The 22,042-nt window shown below is 42.4% G+C and overlaps 1 protein-coding gene across 1 annotated transcript in view; it reads left to right on the top strand.

Moving 5' to 3' along the window:
• AMBRA1 (autophagy/beclin-1 regulator 1) overlaps positions 1 to 22,042 on the top strand; it is a 197,754-nt gene that overhangs the window by 71,066 nt on the left and 104,646 nt on the right. The window contains exons 9-10 of the mRNA XM_012001381.1: positions 5,374 to 5,460; positions 9,790 to 9,969. Of these exons, the coding sequence (XP_011856771.1) occupies positions 5,374 to 5,460; positions 9,790 to 9,969 (267 nt within the window). The remainder of the gene's footprint in view (positions 1 to 5,373; positions 5,461 to 9,789; positions 9,970 to 22,042) is intronic.

Raw genomic sequence — 22,042 nt, 5'->3', positions numbered from 1 at the left:
GACTTTCTGCACCTCAACCCTGATATCCATTGAATTTGAAGTGAAGGGGCCAGGCTCAGTGGCGCATGCCTGTAATCCCAGCACATTGGGAGGCCGACATGGGTGGATCACTTGAGGCCAGGAGTTCAAGACCAGCCTGGCCAACATAGTAAAATCCTGTCTCTACTAAAAATACAAAAATTAGCCAGGCGTGGTGGCACACGCCTGTAGTCCCAGCTACTTGGGCGGCTGAGGCAAGAGAATTGCTTAAGCATGGGAAGCAGAAGTTGCAGTTAGCCAAGATCGCGCCACCGCACTCCAGCCTGGGTGACAGAGACTCTGTCTCAAAAACTGAAATAAAATAAAATAATGAAGTGAAGGTTCTTTTCTTTCAGTTGATCGGCTCCGACCACTTTTTTTCTTTTCCAGAGCTTTCTTTGACTATTTTAAAAATTGTATTCCTAGTGATCAAGAATACAGCTGATACAGGGAACCTCTTTGCAAATAATTCAGAATATTAATTAGGGAAAGAAAAAATAGTTGCATTCTTTTTAAAATGTGAGGGATTTCACAGCTTGAATTATGTGCCTGTTATGATTTTAGCAGGGCTTAATATGCATTTTTGATGGCTTTTTCCATCCATTACTTGCGCCCAGCCGTAATTCTTTTGAAAACAAATGGCTATCTCTTTCTTTTCAGTATTTTACTTTAACATTTTTGTATGTTGTATGTTTTGTTTTCTCATTTTGAAATAATTCCAAACTTGCAGAAAAGTTGCAAAAATAGTACAGAGGATTCCCATATACCCTTCACCCACATTCCCTAAATGTTAACATTTTGCCACATTTGCTTTATTATCCTCTTTTGTTCTCTCTGTATGTGTACGTACGTATATATATACACATATAAATATGAGTATACTTTTCTATGCTTATAGTTTTTTTTATATTTAAGCTTATCCTATTCTTTAAGTATTTAGTATTGTTAAAGTCATATATAGTTTGATTAGAGCAGTGGCCTTCAGATTTAAAAAAAAAAAAAAACACCTTATTAATAAAATGCTTTCTGGCTGGGCATGGTGGCTCATGCCTGTAATCCTAGCACTTAGGGAGGCTGAGGCAGGCGGATCACCTGAGGTCAGGAGATTGAGACCAGCCCTGGCCAACATGGTGAAACCCTGTCTTTACTAAAAGTACAAAAATCAGCTGGGCGTGGTGGTAGACCCCTGTAATCCTAGCTACTCGGGAGGCTGAGGCAAGAGGATCGCTTCAACCCAGGAGGCAGAGTTTGCAGTGAGCCGAAATCGCGCCATTGCACTCCAGCCTGGGTAAAAGAGGGAAACTCTGTCCAAAAAAAAAAAAAAGCTTTTGAGTAATCCATGTGTGTTACAATTATATATTATATAGCAGAAGTTGTAGTATTTCCCCCTTGTTGTCCAATGGATCAAATAGCACAACCCCTGGTATACCTCACTTGGACATCAGTGATGTACAAAATGAACCAGGCAAGTAGAGAAAACAAGGAAGTATTCGTTTGGGGGTGGGGGGCGGTTTTGTATTTTTTTGTTCTTCAGCTTCAGTGATAGCAACTTCAATCCTGAACAAGCTTGGCTGAGCCCTTCCTAGGCCCTCCCTGATTTCTTGTGATAGACTAAGTCAAGTCAAATTTGTGGTGGTCACAGCAGAATGTGCAGAACTACCATCGCACTCAGTTTTCTCCTACCATTTACTGTTGACGGCTCTCTATAACAGGCTAACACTGGAAAGAAAGATCTTTCTTTGAGGTTCCTAGGAATGGTGGTAAACATTCCTAGGATGTTTACTCATCTAGTAACTCTAGTTCTTTATTCCACACCAATTGGAGAAGCCTGTTTTTACTCCAGATAGTACTTGTATGGTAACTATGAAGAACTTATGTTTCATCAATGTATGTGTGTATTCATGGTGATTGGCTTTCCTGCTTTTGTGTATTAGCAGTAAAGTGACATATATATGTGGTTTGCCAGTTCCACTGTATTGTCTGGGCAGCAAATGTTGCCAACACATTCTGTAGTAAGTAGGCACAGGGGATGCATGTTCCAAAAGAACCTCACCAGAGACTCCCCAGAGACAAAGCTTCCCATTTTGGTTCTATTCCAACTTAAAGAAGTCTTCCTAATTAAGGTAGGAAATTAAGGTGGGTAATAGACTTTTGGGATTGTAAAATGGAGTCATTGAGGCCGGCACGCTAGCTCACACCTGTAATCCCAGCATTTTGGGAGGCCAAGGCAGGCGGATCACAAAGTCAGGAGTTCGAGACCAGCCTGACCAACATGGTGAAACCCCATCTCTACTAAAAATACAAAAATTAGCCGGGTGTGGTGGCACATGCCTGTTGTAATCCCAGCTACTCAAGAAACTGAGGCAGGAGAATCACTTGAACCTGGGAGGCTGAGATTGCAGTGAGCCAAGATTGCACCACTGCACTCCAACCTGGGTGACAGAGTGAGACCCCGTCTCAAAAAATAAAAAATAAAAATGGAGTCACTAAAACTGAAGTTATCTAATGCAAACCCTTCAGATCAGGAATCTCCTTTACAGCATTCCTAATAAATCATCTCATCTCACTCAGTACTGTCATTGCTTTAGCAGAGTGGGGGTAATATTTGCCTTTGTTACCGTAATCAGTTTCCAGGCAGAAGTACTTAAGAAGGATATATTTTTGTTTGTTTGTTTGTTTGTTTTGAGATGGAGTCTCACTGTATTGCCCAGGCTGGAGTACAGTGGTGCAATCTCAGCTCACTGCAACCTCTGCCTCCCAGGTTCATGCGATTCTCATGCCTCAGCCTCCCAAGTAGCTGGGATTACAGGCACGCACAACCACGCCTGGCTAATTTTTTGTATTTTAGTAGAGATGGAGTCTCATCATGTTGCCCAGGCTGGTCTTGAACTCTTGAGCTCAGGCAGTTCACCCATCTGGCCTCCCAAAGTGCTGGGATTACAGGCATGAGCCACCACGCCCAGCCAAGAAGGGTGTATTTTCGTCACTATGGAAGATGCTGGTTGCCAAAGGGCCTCAGCTTACTGTACGACCACTTGGAGGATAACACGAAAGGACTTGGTGACATTCAGGACTAACTCCAGAGCACTTTAAGGGTGGAACAAGCTTCTTAGGTATTCTAGGATAGTCAGCTGCTCCCAGACTTTGCTTCCATTCTTCAACTCACACCCAGTTCCTGAAGAACTGGTTTGTTAATGATAAATAAGTACTATATAAGATGGCATACATGACCTGAATACTCTTCTCAAAATTTTGCTTTTCATTTTTCTCCAGACTATGTATCTCTCACTACCCCTACCTATCCCACACATTCTGTATTTCAAAGACTTAAAACATGCCATTATTTTGTGTTCCTGTGAAATCATGAAAAAAAAATCCTGCCAGTGGACAGGCACAGTTACTTATGGCTGTAATCTCAGGACTCTGGGAGGCTGAGGCAGGAAGATTCACTTGAGGCTAGGAGTTTGAGACCAGCCTGGGCAACATAGCCAGACTCTGTCTCTAAAAAAAAAAAAAAAAAAAAAAATTCCTGCCAATTAAACTGTGTCACACAATTGTAAAAAACATCCCAACCTCAGACACATTAAAAGGTGAAAAGTGTGTCTTGGAATTGATGAAACAGCATTTCTGCCACTGGAACCATAGTGATGTTACTGTAGATTCAGTCTTTCAACCAGAGAGATGTATTTTATTGCTTTCCTCTCTTTCTCATTGGTTACATTGTGTTCTCTCTGTTCAGTGGCAGGATTGTTACAAGTGTCTTAAGTGTGGGGATATAGGCCTTGTCTAGAGAGAAAACATTACTTGACCGTTGGTTGTCCTGGACAGGAAAGGTTGCAAGCCAGGTTGTTAGGGCCTTTGCTATGTCTCTTACCCAGGCAGTTAGGGAAATACTGCAGTGGGCCAGTTGCTGGAATAAAGTGACTGCACATGACTATACCTAAAGCCAGCTGGTTTTAATAACAGTGAATTGAATTAAATCCATTGGAAAAGATTGGTAGCTGCTGTCCTTATCCTGCAGATCTGCTTTAAAGAAGAGTCTGGCAGGGAGCCGGGGACCTGTTCCTAGGAATGGCAGGCAAGATGCTGCTGGAGAGGAAGAATATGCGTTCTCTCTGAGACCATTTCCTTTGAAACATGTTCTGGGGCAGGAGCTTGATTGGCTGCCAAGGCACATATGAGTTGGGAAGCACCATGTCAGACATGGCAAACCAGGGAGCCCCTGGGCCATGTTTATCATTTGTGTTCTAACTGGCCCTTGTAAAAAAAAATTAAAAAATTTTTAAAAAGTTGTAGCTAAAATTTAACAATCAGGAGATTTTACGCAAAAGTCCACATTTCTGGCTTTCCTTAAAGTATAGGAAAAGCCAGCAATACTGAGCCTATATTCTAGCTTGGTAACAATTGGCTGGAGGTGAACGATGGGCCATAGACCTTCCTGTTTGTCAGTCTCCATTGATCATAGTGAATACATATGCACTTGCTTCCTGCCTGGACCCTGGAAGGTCCTGCGGTACAAAATAGAGGTTTGAGGCATTTTGGAGTTAAGACAGGCCTTCCCTGGAGTCCTGTCACTATCTCTTAATAGTTACGTGCCACAGAGTGAAATACTTTAACTTCTGGGCCCAGTGTTCTCATGTATGTAGTCATACCTACCTTTCTAGGTTGTGGTGAGGTTTAAACAAAGAAATACATATGAAGTGCTCAGTATATTACCTATTACCTGGCATCAAAAAAAGTGTTCAATAAAATGTATGTATCACATATGATCAGTTGAATTTGTGATTGGGCTAGATTATATAAGTAAAAGTTGTCAGTTGAGAGCCTGTGAGGTACTCTTATATATATTTATATTTTTAATAGATATATTACAGTTATATATCTGAGGAGTACTCATTCTCACAAAAGAGCATGGGCAGAGCAGAATGGATAGACAGTAAGTGGATGTGGATGATGATGGCATGGAGGAACCGAACACCAAGATAAATGTTAGCACTATGTGATAATTTCTGTGTGTGCCTAATTTTTCCCTCCTGTGTTGATCCGAACCTTCTATTTGTCTACTGGAAATACTGCAAATAGAAAGAAGATCATGTCTCTGAAGCACTTGTTCATTTCTCATTGAAGAGCAGTATTCAGCAGAATGCAGTGGTCATGTCCAGTGTGGGAGCTCTGCAGCTCTTCATTTATTTATGTCTCTACCTACTTAGCTTGTAGAAGGGTGTGATCTCAGATAACAGGCATTAGCTGGCTGCAAAAGGGGGAAGTTGTGTATCTCTCCCCCGTTTTTCCTTATGAATGACCTCTGAGTTGGTAATTGACAGGGATTATTGCCATTTTTTTAATCTCTGCTAGGAGGCTGCTGGAATCTTCCCTCATTTCATTATCCCGTTATGATGGAGCAGGATCCAGAGAGCACCCAATTTACCCAGACCCAGCGAGGTAAGGCCAAAGTGAGAAATGGCACTAGGTGGGGGGGAGGGGCGGCCCTTGGGGTTGCCACGCTGTTGGAAGCTCCATTCTGTGCCTCTCTGGTCCTGGTGCTCTTTTATTCTTCAGTCATACTTTTGAGACAGGTGGTTCAGGTGATGGGGAAGTATTGCAGGTAAGTGAACGGTACCTCTGGTGAAAGAGGGTTATGACCAAGCTCTTGTCCTTTGGTACTCATTTCTGCAAGTGTGGTACTAGAGGAGGAACCTGGAGAGGCCACAGGTAGTCGTAGGATATTCTTTTTCTGTTGGCCAGAGAGGCTGGTGTCATTCAGATGGACAGCCAACAGGGGAACAACATTTTTTTAATTTATAGGGAAATTATGTATAGATTAAACAAAAAACTCAATTTGCTGTCATTTGAGAGGGAATTTAGCATATCAAAAGGCAGAAGTCAAGCTCCTTCAGGTATTGACATTTTTAGAGACTGCCCAAAGGAAGAGATGACTGAAGAAGGAGTAATGGATAAAACAAATTGGCATTTTATTAAAGTGCTTGGCTTACACTTATTAGAAGACATTTGAGGCTGGGCATGGTGGCTCACACCTGTAATCCCATCACTTTGGGAGACTGAGGCGGGCAGATCACTTGAGGTCAGGAGTTCGAGACCAGCTTGGCCAACATGGCGAAACCCGTCTCTACTAAAAATATAAAAAATTACCTGGGCGTGTTGGCAGATGCCTGTAATCCCAGCTACTTGGGAGGCTGAGGCAGGAGAATCACTTGAACTAAGGAGGCGGAGGTTGCAGTGAGCCAAGATGGCACCACTGCACTCCAGCCTGGGTGACAGAGTGAGACTCTGTCTCAAAAAAAAGATATTTGAAAAGTTCTGAAGAGAGAAAAAACAAAAGTTATTTCAGTGAGTTCAAGGCCTGCCCTTCACTGATGGTGATAACTGAGGACCAAGGGTGAGATATTGATGGATAACATTCATCTGCAGAGTGCAGCCCCTTGGGGTTGTCACAGCCAGATTTATGGGTTCTGTTCGTGATCTAAAAAGGCACATTATTTAAGCAATACTAGAGCACATTATGAGGCTTTGCCAAAAGAAAAGGGTAATTTATAGTTGTGGGGTTGACAGGTTAGCAGTGTAGGTTAGGTAAAGCAAAATGAGCTTTGCTCTAGATTAAGACTTTTAGGTCTGCCTGGAAAAACCTTCAGACCAAGTTGATTCCAGGAATATTAAGTCTTTATTGTTGCCACAGTTATGTCATGACACTGAGCATTCTTTCTGAGATACTGGTGCAAAGATTCTTCATTATCCTTTTATTCCTTTTCCACACTCTAGAAATGACAAACCTAAGAATCAGGGAACATAAGGATTGATGACTTTAAAACAGGCAGGCACCTTAGATGATGAATGAAGCAAGGAAGTTTATGTGAGTCTTTAATGATGTTTGAGGGTTATACACCCTAAATATAAGGGAAAGGAATTTTTCATATGAATCAATTACTTTGAAGCACTGAGATAGAGAAGTTCTTGCAATAAAGACAGCAATAGGCATCTCATCCCCAGAACTTTTAACCTGGCAGTGTTCTACAAGGATACTTAAAGACCATGATTTATCCTCCTTTTATATAATAAATCTGTTATTTATCCTACTGTGATCTTTATCACAGAAAGTGTCATACTTTGTGGTGTTGGTATTTTTACATTTTTCCTTTGAATACAAAATAGGTTTTTTTTTGGAAAGGGAAGTATTTTTCCTTGAAGAAAACTTAAAGATTTATTTAAACATTTAAAATGTTCACTTGGAAGACTAGGGTTGTTTGATGATTTTCCAGCTCTTTGTTAGGAGGATGATTGTTACTACCTCATAACTGGTTGTTTAGTTTCTTTTTCCTCTTAGGCTTCACCGTATACACTATATATAGGTCAGAGCCTTAGTGAGACACCTCCTCAGCATTCAGATCCTTAGCTTCCCTCTGCATATCTAAAAGGACAAGGCTAGGATATACTTGTATTTAATAATTGTGGCAGGAATGCGTTTTAAACCATTAATCTATAGTTTCATAGCTTGGGAATTCCTATGTCCCTACATTAAAAGGCAGTCTTTTTATTATCATCAGCATCAACATTATGTCTACCTCTATCACCAATAATACTATGTTTTTTCCATTACTTAGGGTAGGCTATAAAGTAAGTGTACTTACCACTTTTCAGAATCGGCTCCAAATAAAAGGGTCTTCTTTCTCCTCTTGAAATTTTTCTCCTTTTATATTCTTTTCTAGTCTGATTGACTTGAGAATTTAACCAATGATGCTTGATTTCTGCTAGAAGAGTTCTGTATGTTGGGCAGATGTAAGAACAGTGCACAAACATTGACTTCTGTTGGTTGAAAATTTAGGATTCTGTGGTTCATCCTTGCAAAATGCATGGGAACAGGGGCCCAAACAGATAATGAAAGTTCCTCTAGTTGAAGCTTTTAGGAACTAGCTCTTGTACTCTGATTCTCTTGGCCAAGGCATCTGTGCCTCCCATGCCTACTTGCTATACAAAGATATTATAATATTGACTCATTGGTATTCACTGCAGCATATTATTCTGTAAAACAGACTTTTGAGTTTAAAAGATTGTTAGCTGATCTGCTTGGGAATTCCATTTGCTGGTTGGCCAGAAGGATACCACCTTTGATGACAGGCATTTCAGAGGCAGCCTATGTTCCTCTAGCAGTTGACTGTGACCTGGGTTGGTAGACTTACTGAGGACCTCTTTGCAAGACAGTTGCCAATACTTTTTGTACCATTCGGATATAACTATTCCTATTTCCATTCTTAATCGGTTTTTTCTGATTTCCATTAAAAAAAACGAAGATCTATGCTTTTTTCCTTTTATGTTCAAACATTATGGAAGTATATAAAATACAAAAGTCCCAGGAATCCTCATTAGGATTGCTGTGTCCCCTTACAGTTTTTTCCTCTAGTAACAGCAACACATTTTTGTATATGTATTAGTGTATACAGACCATTCTTCAATTTTTCTCCCACTTGAGATTTTATTTTAGAGGACTTTCCTTGTAAGTGTATAGGAGTAGTTTATTCTCTTGAATTGCTGCATGGTGTTTCTTTGTATGGATATATTAATAATTTATTTAATTTGTTGCTGGGCATTTGGGTTGCTTCCCAGTTTTTCACTAATGCTGACAATGTTGCAAATGAACTTTCTTATATATATCTTTGTGTATTTCTGTAGGATAAAGTTTCTAGTGGAATTATTGAGTCAAAGTGTGCCTGAGGCAAGTTTTTAGTCTTGAAATTTTTTAGTAATCCATTTAATATTATCATAGAAAATGTTTTTCTGTTATTGTCCCTCTTACATTTTCAGTCCATAGCATCAAATTATATAACAGTGTTGTGAGAGATGGCGGAAAACTTGAGAAGACAATGTGGAGAATTATATGTGACGCTAGAAGTTTTCATGGAGTAGCAAGATATTAAAGCCATAGTTTGAAGAATGTAGATCTGGACTAATTATTTACAGAAATAGTCATCATAAGGGAGAAGAAAGATAAACAACTATCACCTTCCATGTTGCCCAGTGCCCACGCAACCTCTGATGCTCTGATTGTAAGAAATAGAAAAAGGAATCTCTTTTAATTTTTTCTGTTAGATTTTCTGTTCTCTCAAGTATATTTTACTCTCAGTCTCAGTTCTGAATTTTTTCCCCATGTTACAAATATCTATGATTAATTCTTAAGGGAGAGAAAAGATGTTGCGAGAGATCATTTTAAGGAGGCAGGACAAATCTGGAGCTATGTGTACTTGTTGGAGAAGAAAGGAGTCCTGGTGAAGGTACCTGTGGATACCTTCTTTAATCATCGGAGGCTTACCATTTCCTAGCCTCTTTTCTCATCTATAAAACAAGACGGTAGATGATTGCTCAGTTCCCTTTCATGTCTTCCATTTTGCGTATGGATGGTGATCAAGGAAAAGCTACGAATGAGCACAGCTCTGTGTAAAGAGCACCCGGAGGAGCTGAAAGTGTACCTTAAGAAGCTAGAAGGAAAGGTCCAGTGTTATTCTCTTGGGGAGGGGCAGCTCTTCCTCAGAAGATGTCTGGTTAAGCCGCCTGTTTGCCTTATCTCAGAATAGAAACACTGGTGATAATCTGATAGGCATATTCTGCAGTGCAAACCTCCTGATGAGTTAAATGCCCTTTAATTTTCATGTCTCCAGAGTTCACCTCAACAGGGAGACGCCATGGGAGAGCTGGATTGACTGCCTTTCACAGTATTCCCCACATTAGTGCTAGTTTGTGTTTGTCCATCTCTGTCTCTCTCAGATTATCTCCTGCTGCATACTACGCCCAGAGGATGATCCAGTATCTCTCACGGAGAGACAGTATTCGCCAGCGCTCCATGCGCTACCAACAGAACCGTCTCCGTTCTTCCACCTCCTCCTCTTCCTCAGACAACCAGGGTCCATCAGTAGAGGGAACCGACTTGGAATTTGAGGACTTTGAGTAAGTACATACTCAGCTTGCTTTCTTCCCTCTCCTCTCAAGCTTGGAGTGCTTCCAAGTTGCCCACTGTTGGAGCTGCAATGGTGGATGTTCTTGCTCCCAACTCCTCAGTATTTATTTATGAGTAACAGGATGGGGCGAGGGACAGAGGGTTAAGATGCCCAGAGCACTCCCACCTCTGGCAGTTGCTTTGCTGATTCACTGGCGCGCGAGGAGACCGCCCACTGGGCCCCAGGCCAGATTGCGAGAGGATGCTGCTCCTCAGGCAACATTTTTATTTCCCTTTTGCATGTACAGTGACCGTGGAAAGCTTCTCATGGACTGTCTTTACCACATCAGGGAGGCTGGAGGGTTGCTGCTTTTTCTCCTAAGCAGAGTAGCTGTGGAGATGTCTTCATTCTGAAATACTTGGATTTCCCTAAGAGGTGGATTTTCTGTCTTAGTGCCCTAATCAGACTGACTCCTTTAAGATCTTACTCCATTGCCTAAACTTTTTCGGTCTCCCTACTCCTACCCCCGATTCAGGAACCTTAAAAAGTTGTCTGTCAAATTAATGTGGTGGGTTGAGAAGTGATTTCTGGCTTCTTTGGACTTTTTTGAGTGGTCAGCAGGGAGAACCGTGGGAGGATGCACTAAAGGAACAGGGTCAGCCCTAGAATTTAAGGTAGCCAATCTTTTTTTTTTTGAGATGGAGTCTCACTCTGTTGCCCAGACTGGAGTGCAGTGGCACAATCTCGGCTCACTGCAAGCTGCACCTCCTGGGTTCACACCATTCTTCTGCCTCAGCCTCCCGAGTAGCTGGGACTACAGGCACCTGCCACCACTCCTGGCTAATTTTTTTTTTTTTTTGTATTTTTAGTAGAGATGCGGTTTCACCGTGTTAGCCAGGATGGTCTTGATCTCCTGACCTCGTGATCTGCCCGCCTCAGCCTCCCAAAGTGCTGGGATTATAGGCGTGAGCAACCGTGCCCAGCCTAAGCTAGCCAATCTTACTTATTTGCTGGGTTTTGCATTCTCTCACCTGCTGCTTCTGACCTTTCTAGCCATTCATTGTGTTTCTTTCCATCCTGAAACTGAGCTTTTATGGCCTGTATCAAATTGGACATTTGGCTCGTTTTGATTCCTTATATTTTGGTATTGTCAAACATAAAAGCAAGAGAGAAGGAAGGGCGGCATTGTTTCTTCCTCCTTTTTCACTGGCATTTGTAAAAGAGGACAGCCTGTCAGTCATTTCTTCCCTGCCTTCCATCTTGACGTAGCGGGGTCAGGTTTGGGGCCTTAAGAGTTCTCATCTCCCCCTCAGCCTTCTTCCTTAACTGAATGGCTAGTTCCCCACAAGTCATCTTTCAACAAAGCTTTTTAATGTGTTTAAGAAACCTCTTTGCCAGAAAGCACTAGGAAAGTGGGAACAACCTTTGTACCAATTTGCCTTCTCGATGCTGTCATTAAACACACTAGCATTTGTACTCTTAGAAGCAAAAGGAAAACTAAGTGGGAGGTTTATTTGTCTGAGAAAGATGTAAATGTGAAAGAAATGCAGGGATGGCCTGAAGCAGCAGTGGTGTGGCAAATGGAGCAGAGGTCATGGTTCTCTCTTGTCAACTGCAGGAGAAGAGCAGAGCTACCTTCTGTCAGCTTGCTCCTTCTCCCTTCTGTCCACTCTAGGGTGAGGTGGATGTATATATCAGCAGTGAAGGAAATGGAGTGTCTGTTCCCTTAGCCAGGCAGACACTTGTAGTGAAATACATTCTCCTGTAGATATTATGGTTTTTCCAGCACCAGGGTCTATTCAGGGAAGCAGTTGAAACATACATGCCAAGGCTGCTGGCACTTAGGGCTGCTGAAAAGCCTGGGTGACTTTCTCTCAGTAATGCTGTGGAGCCCTGGGAGTCGGTGTTGTGGATTGCCTAGCCCTCTCTATGCACGCCTGGGAGGCTGTGTTATCTCTTTGCAGTGGTGAAATGTGGGGCTCATGCCTTCAAGCTGTATCTTGCCTCGTGACTTGTCCTTCACAAGGGAGTTCTGGATTAGTTTAAAATGTTCTGTTCTTGTCTTACCTTCCCTTTCTTCTGCTACCACCTCCTCTCTCTCTCCCCTTCCTTCCCCCTCGATTTTCCTGTGTCAGACTGCCTCCTCCTTATGCTCCCCCCAGCCCACCTGTGCACTCTCCCCCACCCCTCCCCTGGCTTTAGCATGACCTGAATTTACATTTCCTTCTTCACCTTTCGTGCACTGACTTACTGTTTTTTCTTAGGGGGTCTTATATTGCTCCCTGGTTAGTAACAATGGACGAAGTTCTCTAATACTCCTTGGAATGTCCCTCCTGGGGTGTTTGCCTTTCTTTTTGGGCTGATGTAGACCAGAATCTTGTTTTTAATAGCAGCTGTGGATGAGTCACCTCAACATTAGTAGTCCAGGTCTTCTAGTAAAGGATGTTGCTGGCTGGTTGAAACTGTTTATTTTTTCCTCTGTCTCCTTCCCTGCCCACCTCCCTCTACTGTAAACTGAATGCTGCTTGTGGTTGCTCCTGTTCTCTGAGTGTCTATGTGCTCTATGAGGAAGGAGAATAACAAAGAAGGAAGGTACCAGCACATTTTAATTTTTCTGCCCCAATCTTTTGCCTTGGCTTTGGTAACTAGAAGGAAAGTTAGAGGCACATGCAGTCACAATTTATACTTTTTCAGGTACAGAGAGAGACGTAAGGTAGATATGGCGGGAAATCCTCCTAACAATTAGGTTACCATTAAGGCAGATTGTTCCTCAGTTTGGTATCCTCACCTTCTCAGCACTTCATGCTCTTGCCTTTGCTGCCTCACTTTAATGACCTCTCCGTCTGTTTGCTAAGTCATAGATCATTTTGTCATTTTTGGGCTCGTCACATCCAGGTGTATAGTATTCTCAGAAAACCAAGGGAGCCATTACTCAGCCCATCTTTTGTGGTTCTCTTCCGTTTGACCAAATCGGATATGTCTAAGGTTAGAGGACAGGAGCAAGCATATTTAGTGTCTTGAGTTTCATTGTCTGCTGATTTAAAAACTTTGAAAATTATGTACAACCATTTTTGAGCCTTTCCAAGAGCTTACTGTGGAGCAAGACCATTGAGATTTATCTCTTGGGAGGGTGGCTTTGGAGGCTGGTCAGCATCAGGTTAAATTTTCTGTTCTTTTGTGATCTGGATGAATGACCATCTTCCCAGGCAGGCTTCCTCTCCTGCCATTCATCTCTGTCTACAGCAAGGATTGAGACTGCAGGGTCCCTGTGTTTATCAGACTGCACAAACAGGACATCCAGAAACCTGCTGTCAGCAGGTCTCTCCTGAAGCCCTCAGCAGCTGTCTTTGCATAAAGATGTTCATAAGGAAGGTGAAGGTGTGGCTGCCCATGACATTGCTGTCTGTCTGCTTTCAAGCCCAGACCACCTACTAGAATGGATATGGCAAATAAGCATAAAGCAGACTTCCATTTTCATGTTTTCCATCCCTTTGGAAAGAGAGAGGGGGCTTTTATAAAGCCCAGGTTAAGTGCTGTGGCCCGTAGTTGTAAGTCCTACAGAAGAGGTGGAGTGTGTGCTTTATGACTATTATTCCAGGTATTCTTGCCCCCTTACTCATTTTATCTGTTAATCTAAATGTAATTATAATTCCAGAACCCTCCCTAGCCCATATTCCTGCCCTTCCTGCCTCTTTTTGTAGCTGCTTTGCTTTCTGAGACACAGGAATACTGTAGCAAAGACTTTGCTAATGACGGTCAGACTAGAGAAGCTATAGATTAGATCAGTCACAAATATCTCCATCGTATATACCAGCCACTGGATAATTACATTCAGCTTCTTAAAAACTGTTGCTAGAGCCGGGTGTGGCGGCTCACACCTGTAATCCCAGCACTTTGGGAGGCTGAAGCAGGAGGATTACTTGAGCCCAGGACTTTAAGACCAGCCTGGCCAACATAGTAAGATCCCCATTTGTATTAAACAAACAAAAGACTGTTGCTGGCACAGAAGTCTCTCACTCACAATTTTGACACATGGGCTGTACTTTGGATTTCTGCCTGGAAAAAACATCTCAATGAGAATTCTGGTCTTTTAGCCTTAAGATGAATTCTCTTTAGGTCTATTAATTTATTTTCTTAACTCTTCTAATTAATTTGCTTATATTTGGGTCCTTTTTTCCCAGAAGTCCACATTGTTTTTTTGTTTTTTGTTTGTTTGTTTTTGAGACAGAATCTCGCTCTGTCGCCCAGGCTGGAGTGCAGTGGCACGATCTTGGCTCACTGCAAGCTCCACCTCCCTGGGTTCACGCCATTCTCCTGCCTCAGCCTCCCAAGTAGCTGGACTACAGGCGCCTGCAACCCCGTCCAGCTAATTTTTTGTATTTTTAGTAGAGACAGGGTTTCACCATGTTAGCCAGGATGGTCTCAATCTCCTGACTTCGTGATCTGCCCGCCAAAGTACTGGGATTACAGGCGTGAGCCACAGCACCTGACCAGAAGTCCACATTGTGACCAAATATAGGCACACTTTGTTTTATTGTGCTTGGCTTTTTTTGCACTTTGCAGGTATTGTGTTTTTGACAAATTGAAGGTTTGTGGCAACCCGGCATTGAGCAGTTGGCACCATTTTTCCAACAGCATGTGCTCATTTTGTGTCTCTCTGTCACACTGGTAATTCTTGCAGTATTTCAGACGTTTTCATTATTACTGTATCTGTTATGGTGACCTGCGGTCAGTGATCTATTGTAATTGTTTTGGGGCACTATGAACCACACTCATATAAGACAACAAGCTTAATTGTAAATGTTGTATATATTTTGACTGCTCCACTGACTGGCGATTCCCCCATCTCTCTTCCTCTCCTTGGGCCTTCCTATTCCCTGATACACAGCAATATTGAAATTAGGCCATTTAATATCCCTACAGTGACCTCTGTATGTTCAAGAAAAAGGAAGAGTCGCACATCTCTCACTTTATGTCAAAAGCTACAAATGATTAGCGAGCAAGACATGTTGAAAGTTGAGATAGGCCAAAAGCTAGTCCTCTTGTGCTATAAACGGCCAAGGTATGAACACAAAGCAGAAATTCTTAAGGAAATTAAAAGGTCTACTCCAGCAAAACAATCTTACTGCTGATATGGAGAAAGTTTTAGTGGTCTGGATAGAAAATCAAACTAGCCACAACATTCCCTTAGCTGAACCCTAATCGAGAGCAAGTCCCTAACTCTTTTCACTTCTCTGACGACTGAGAGAGGTAAGAAGCTGCAGAAGAAAAGCTGGAATCTAGTGGAGGTTGGTTCGTGAAGTTTAAGGGAAGAAGCTGTTTCTATTAACATAAAAGCACAAGGAGAAACAACAAGTGCTGATGGAGAAGCTGCAGCAAGTTATCCAGAAGATCTAGCTGAGATCATTGATGAAGGTGTCTACATTAAACAACAGATTTTCAACACAGATGAAACAGCCTTCTATTGGGAGAATATGTTATCTAGGATTTTCATAGCTAGAGAGAAGTCAATGCTTGGCTTCAAAGCTTCAAAGGACAGGCTGATGCTTTTGTTAGGGTCTAATGCTGCTGGTGACTTTAAGTTGAAGCCAGTAGTCATTTACCAGTTTGAAAATCCTAAGGCCCTGAAGAATGATGCTAAGTCTACTCTGGCTGTGCTCTGTAAATGGAACAAAGCCTAGATGACAGCACATCTGTTTAATAGCATGGTTTACTGAATATTTTAAGCCCATGGTTGAGACCTACTGCTCAGAAATAAAGATTCTTTTAAAAATATAACTACTGTGTTGATGCAAACCTCTGGTCCCAGCTACTCAGGAGGCTAAGGTGGGAAGATTGCTCAAACCTTGGAGGTCAAGCATGCAGTGAGCTGCAATCACGCCTCTGCACTCCAGCCTGGGCAACACAGCAAGACCTTTTCTCAAAATAAATAAAAATAAACAAATATAATGTAACTGGTCACTTACAATGCACCTGGTCACCAGGACCTCTGATGGAGATGTACAAGGAGATTAATGTTATTCTCATGCCTAGTAACACAACATCCATTCTGCAGCCCATGGCTCCAGAAGTAATTTTGATTTTCAAGCCTTATTCTTTAAGAAATAAGGCTGGCCAGGTGTGGTGGCTCACACCTGTAATCCCATCACTTTGGGAGGCCAAGGTGGGTAGATCACCTGAGGTCAGGAGTTCGAGATCAGCCTAGTCAACATGGCAAAACCCTGTCTCTACTAAAAATACAAAAATTAGCCAGGCGTGGTGGCACACACCTGTAGTCCCAGCTACTCAGGAGGCTGAGGCGGGAGAATTGCTTGAACCTGGGAAGTGGAGATTGCAGTGAGCCAGGGTGGTGCCACTGCACTCCAGCCTGTGTGACAGTGCGATTCTGTCTCAAAAGAAAAAAAAAAAAGAAAGAAGGCCATAGTGCTATTGATAGTGATTCCACTTATGAATCTGGGCAAAGTAAATTGAAACAACCTGGAAAGGATTTGCAATTCTAGTTGCCATTAAGAGTTTTGGCAATTCATGGGAGGAGGTAGAAATATCAACATGATATAGCGTATGGAAAAAGTTGATTCCAGCCTTCATGAATGACTTTCACAGATTCAAGACTGTAGTGAAGGAAGTAACTGCAGATGTGGTAGAAATAGCAAGATAATGAGAATTAGAAGTGGAGCCTGGAGATGTGACTGAATTATTGCAATCCCATGATAAAACTTGGTGTGGTGGCTCATGCCTATAATCCCAGCACTTTGGGAGTCCGGGGCAGGCGGATCATCTGAGGTCAGGAGTTTGAGACCAGCCTGGCCAACATGGTGAAACCTTGTTTCTACTAAAAATACAGAAACTAGTTGGGCGTGGTGCAGGCACCTGTAATCCCAGCTACTCAGGAGGCTGAGGCAGGAGAATCGCTTGAACCTGGGAGGCGGAGGTTACAGTGAGCCAATATCACGCCACTGCACACCAGCCTGGGTGATTGAGTGAGACTCTGTCTCAAAACAAAACAAAACAAAACAAAACAAAAAAACAACTTGAATGGGGCCAGGTATGGTGGCTCACACCTGTAATCCCAGAGCTTTAGGAGACTGAGGTGAGAGGATTGCTTGAGTCCAAGAGTTCAAGACCAGCCTGGGCAACATGGTGAAACCTCCTGTCTCTACCAAAAAAAAAAAAAATTAGCTGGGCGTGGCGGTGCGTGCCTATATTGCCAGCTACTGAGGCTGAGGTAGGAGAAACACTTGAGCCTGAGTGGTTGAGGCTACAGTGAGCTGAGATCGTGCCACTGCCTGGGTGACAGAGCAAGACCTTGTCTTAAAAAAAAAAAAAAAAAAAGAAAAAAAGAACAAAGGCTGGGCGTGGTGGCTCACGCCTGTAATCACAGTGCTTTGGGAGGCTGAGGCGAGAGGATTGCTTGAGTCCAAGAGTTCAAGACCAGCCTGGGCAACATGGTGAAACCTCCTGTCTCTACCAAAAAAAAAAAAAATTAGCTGGGCGTGGCGGTGCGTGCCTATATTGCCAGCTACTGAGGCTGAGGTAGGAGAAACACTTGAGCCTGAGTGGTTGAGGCTACAGTGAGCTGAGATCGTGCCACTGCCTGGGTGACAGAGCAAGACCTTGTCTTAAAAAAAAAAAAAAAAAAGAAAAAAAGAACAAAGGCTGGGCGTGGTGGCTCACGCCTGTAATCACAGTGCTTTGGGAGGCTGAGGCGGGGGGGATCACCTGAGGTCTGGAGTTCAAGACTAGCCTGACCAACATAGAGAAACCCTGTCTCTACTAAAAATACAAAATTAGCCAGGAGTGGTGGTACATGCCTGTAATCCCAGCTATTTGGGAGGCTGAGGCAGGAGAATTGCTTGAACTCAGGAGGCAGATGTTGCAGTGAGCTGAGATCGCACCATTGCACTCCAGCGTGGGCAACGAGTGAAACTCCGTCTCAAAAAAAAAAAAAAAAAAAAAAAAAAACCACCAAAAGACAAAATCTTGAATGGATGAGGAGTTATTTCCTGTAGATGAGCAGAGAAAGTGGTTTCTTTTTAAAATTATTTTAAAATTTTTATTCTCAGCATAGACACCTTGAGGAAGTAGTTTTTTAAGGATGGAATCTATTTGTGGTGAAGATGCTATAAACATTGTTAAAATGTCAACAAAGGATTTAGAATATTCCATAAACTTAGTTGATAAAGGGCTTGAGAAAATTAACTCCAATTTTGAAAGCAGTTGTGCTGTGGTTAAAACGCTATCACATGCTGCAAAGAAATCTTTTATGAAAGGAAGAGTCAATCGATGCAGCAAAACTTCATTGTTGCCTTATTTTCAGAAATTGCCACAGCCACTCCAGCCTTCAGCAACCATCACTCTGATCAGTCAGCAGTCATCAACATTGAGGCAGAACCCTCCACCATCAAAAATATTACAACTCACTGAAGGCTCAGATGATCGTTAGCGTTTTTTAAAGCAATAAAGTTTTTTTTTTTTTTGAGACGGAGTCTTGCTCTGTTGCCCAGGCTGAAGTGCAGTGGCGTGATCTCCACTCACTGCAATCTCCGCCTCCCAGGTTCACATCATTCTCCTGCCTCAGCCTCCTGAGTAGCTGGGACTACAGGCGCCCACAACCCCGCCTAGCTAATTTTTTGTATTTTAGTAGAGACAGGGCTTCACCATGTTAGTCAGGATGGTCTCGATCTCCTGACCTCGTGATCCGCCCTTCTCAGCCTCCCAAAGTGCTGGGATTACAGGCGTGAGCCATTGCACCTGGCGCAATAAAGTATTTTTAATTAAGGTATGTGCATTGTTTTTTAAGACTTAATGCTGTTACATACCCAGTAGTCTATAGTATAAACGTAGCTTTTATATGTACTAGGAAACCAAAAATTCATGTGGCTTGCTTTATTGCAGTATTTGCTTTAAATTGTGGTGGTCTGGAACCACACCTGCAATATCTTCAAGGTATGCCTGTGTGCAAAAATGTCTACTTGTATGACAATTATTTCCAGGAGCGAGAGATGGGTGCTGGTTCCTTAGTTTGGCATGATATATTCTGGAAATACCACATGCATATGTACACGAGTTTCATGCAACAAGAGATTCTCCTTTTATGGTCCCCTTGCTAAATAATCTTCTGGCAAACAAGTCATTGAAAGGTCTTCTTGGTGTATGATGTGGCTGAGGAAAGTTCTGAAGGCTGTTACTCAGCTCTGCCATCTGATTGGATGTGGCTTAGGGGAAGTTGCTTGCCTTTAGTTCACAACAATTTTTTTTTTTTTTTTTTTGAGACTCGGTTTTGCTCTGTTGCCCAGGCTGGAGAGCAGTGGTGTGCAGTTCAAGCAGCCTTGAACTTTTGGGCTCAAGGGATCCTCCTGCCTCAGCCTCCTGAGTAGCTGAGATTATAGGCATGGACCACCACGCCTATCTAATTTTTTTTTTTTTTTGGGAGGGGGTGGAGACAGGGTCTTACTATGTTGCATAGGCTGATCTCGAGCTCCTGAGCTCAAGCAATCCTCCTGCCTTTGCTTCCCAAAGTGCTGGGATTACAGGCATGAGCCGCCACATCTGGCCCACAATTTAATATTCTTCATCTGCCCCTTTGATATAACTGAAAAATCTAGTTGAGTCATGGCAAAGAAGATATGTTAGAACCTGGATAATACCGGCCGGGCGCGGTGGCTCAAGCCTGTAATCCCAGCACTTTGGGAGGCCGAGACGGGCGGATCACGAGGTCAGGAGATCGAAACCATCCTGGCTAACACGGTGAAACCCCATCTCTACTAAAAAATACAAAAAACTAGCCGGGCGAAGTGGCGGGCGCCTGTGGTCCCAGCTACTCGGGAGGCTGAGGCAGGAGAATGGCGTAAACCCGGGAGGCGGAGCTTGCAGTGAGCTGAGATCCGGCCACTGCACTCCAGCCAGGGCGACAGAGCCAGACTCAGTCTCAAAAAAAATAAAAAAAAAAAAAAAAAAAAAAAAAAAAAAAAAGAACCTAGATAATACCATTCTTATCAGGTGATAGTCCTGATGATTCATGTATTTCAAGTTCTGACTAGAATTCTGCTCTGTCTCCTGAGCTGGGAATTTCTAGGACTTCTGTAGGAATCAGTGACTACTCTCTAATAACAAATATATAACTTGTACCCAAGGAAGGGAGGGTAACTTTTGGCAACTGAAATAATCAGAGAGGGATGGGATATTGTCTACTTCATTTTGAAATGGAGTTCCCTTTGTCTTTTCCTTTGACTTACGAGCCACAGACTCTTTAATATTAGCAGTGCAAGAGGAACGCTGAGGAAACACACTGTAAAGTTATTCTCTTTGTAGACTGGAACCTGCTTAAAGCAGTTGGGAATCAGCTAGCCATCTACATTTATTGAGTGGTGGTATTATACAAAATTAGTTCTTAATGTGGAACGAGACAAAAACTTCTCCACCTGTAGTCCCAGCTACTCAAGAGGCTGAGGCAGGAGAATTGCTTGAACCTGAGAGGCGGAGATTGCAGTGAGCCGAGATTACGCCACTGCACTCCAGCCTGGGAGTGCAGTGAAAATTTTTATTTTCATAAAAAAATTTTTAAAAAAAGAAAGAAAATGACCTGGGGAGAGATAAAAACCTCTCTTCTTATTTTCCAGATAATTTTTGTAGTGGTTGAATGTTTTTATTAAGTGACTTAGAAAAGAGGTGTAAGTCTTAAAATAGGGTCATTCTTTAGGTATACTTAGGAGAAAGGCAAGTACAGTAATTTCTCTTTGGAAACTGTAACGTAAGCGAAACTACTATAATGAAACCAATTTTACCCTAGGCTAATTGATGTGAACAAGAGTTAAGTTCCTGTGACATATTTCTGGCTACACAAACGTCACCAAGCATCTAAATAAAGACCCAAAAGACTTCTTATATTAAACGTTGAAATAAATGTGAGCTGTGTGTACATCTAAGAAAGATTAATAAAAATATAATTATTTGATTTTTGGTGAATCAGTGAGTGACAGCGGTCAATGTGGGGTGAGGTAAATCAAGGAATAGATGTTTGCAAAGTGAAAATTGTGAGGAACACGTCCTGCCATCATGTAGTTAAAACATAAACAGGAACAAATATGGTGAGCGCCCTGAGACTTAGTACTGCATCATTATTGTTGTGCATCTATATGATTATTGTATGCTTTACATATTTTTACATTATTTTATATTGATTTATTTATTTTCCAACGTGCTTATTCCCATTCTGGCTCGCAGGTGGCTGGAGCCTATCCTGGCAGCTCAGGGTGCACAGGGAGAATCTGCCCTGGACAGGATGCCATTCTATCACAGGGTGCACTCACGCACACACCCACGCTCAGTCAGACTGAGGCAGTCTAGATACACCAATTCATCTAATGTGCACATCTTTGGGATGTGAGAGGAAACCGGAATGCCCGGAGAAAACCCACACAGACATGGGGAAGTGTGCAAACTCAACACAGACAGTGGCCATGGCCAGGAATTGATTTTTTTCCCTCATCAGCATACAAAACAACATTTAATGAAACAACATTATTTGAGTACCAACTGTAAATGCATGGTCATAGAAACATTAAACAGCATGGAATATTTGGGGAATTGCTTTGTTGATAGGTGTGGGTGGACTGTAAAGTTCAAGATGTATAGCAGATGAGCCCCTAGAGTGGAGCTAGATCTTTGTCTTGCATGCCTTGCAGAGGAGGTGGACTTTATCCCATAGGCAAGAGGAAGTCATTGAAGCGTTTAAGTTATAGAATAGCGTCAGGTTTTACATAAGTATCTTAAAAGATAGACTGTAATACGTTACCACTAAAATACTAGGAGAGCATTGTATAAAGGGAGAGAGTATTTGGGGAGAGGTGAGAGAGCTTCATGGATTTGAGCTGGGTGTTGAAGACTGCATGGAACTGTGAGAGAGGAATTGATATGGATGATGGGTATAGGCAAGGAGTGTGGGGAAAAGGAAGAGAGATCAGCCTGTTACTGTGTCTATATAGAAAGAAGTAGACATAAGAGACTCCATTTTGTTCTGTATTTGAGATGCTGTTAATCTGTGACCCTACCTCCAACCTTGTCCTTGCTTGAGACATGTGTTG

This window comes from Mandrillus leucophaeus, unplaced genomic scaffold, assembly GCF_000951045.1.
Source record: "Mandrillus leucophaeus isolate KB7577 unplaced genomic scaffold, Mleu.le_1.0 Scaffold66, whole genome shotgun sequence".
NCBI lineage: Eukaryota > Metazoa > Chordata > Mammalia > Primates > Cercopithecidae > Mandrillus > Mandrillus leucophaeus.
The sequence above is the reverse complement of the archived record's forward strand: the minus strand, read 5'-3'. Positions and strand labels throughout refer to the sequence as shown.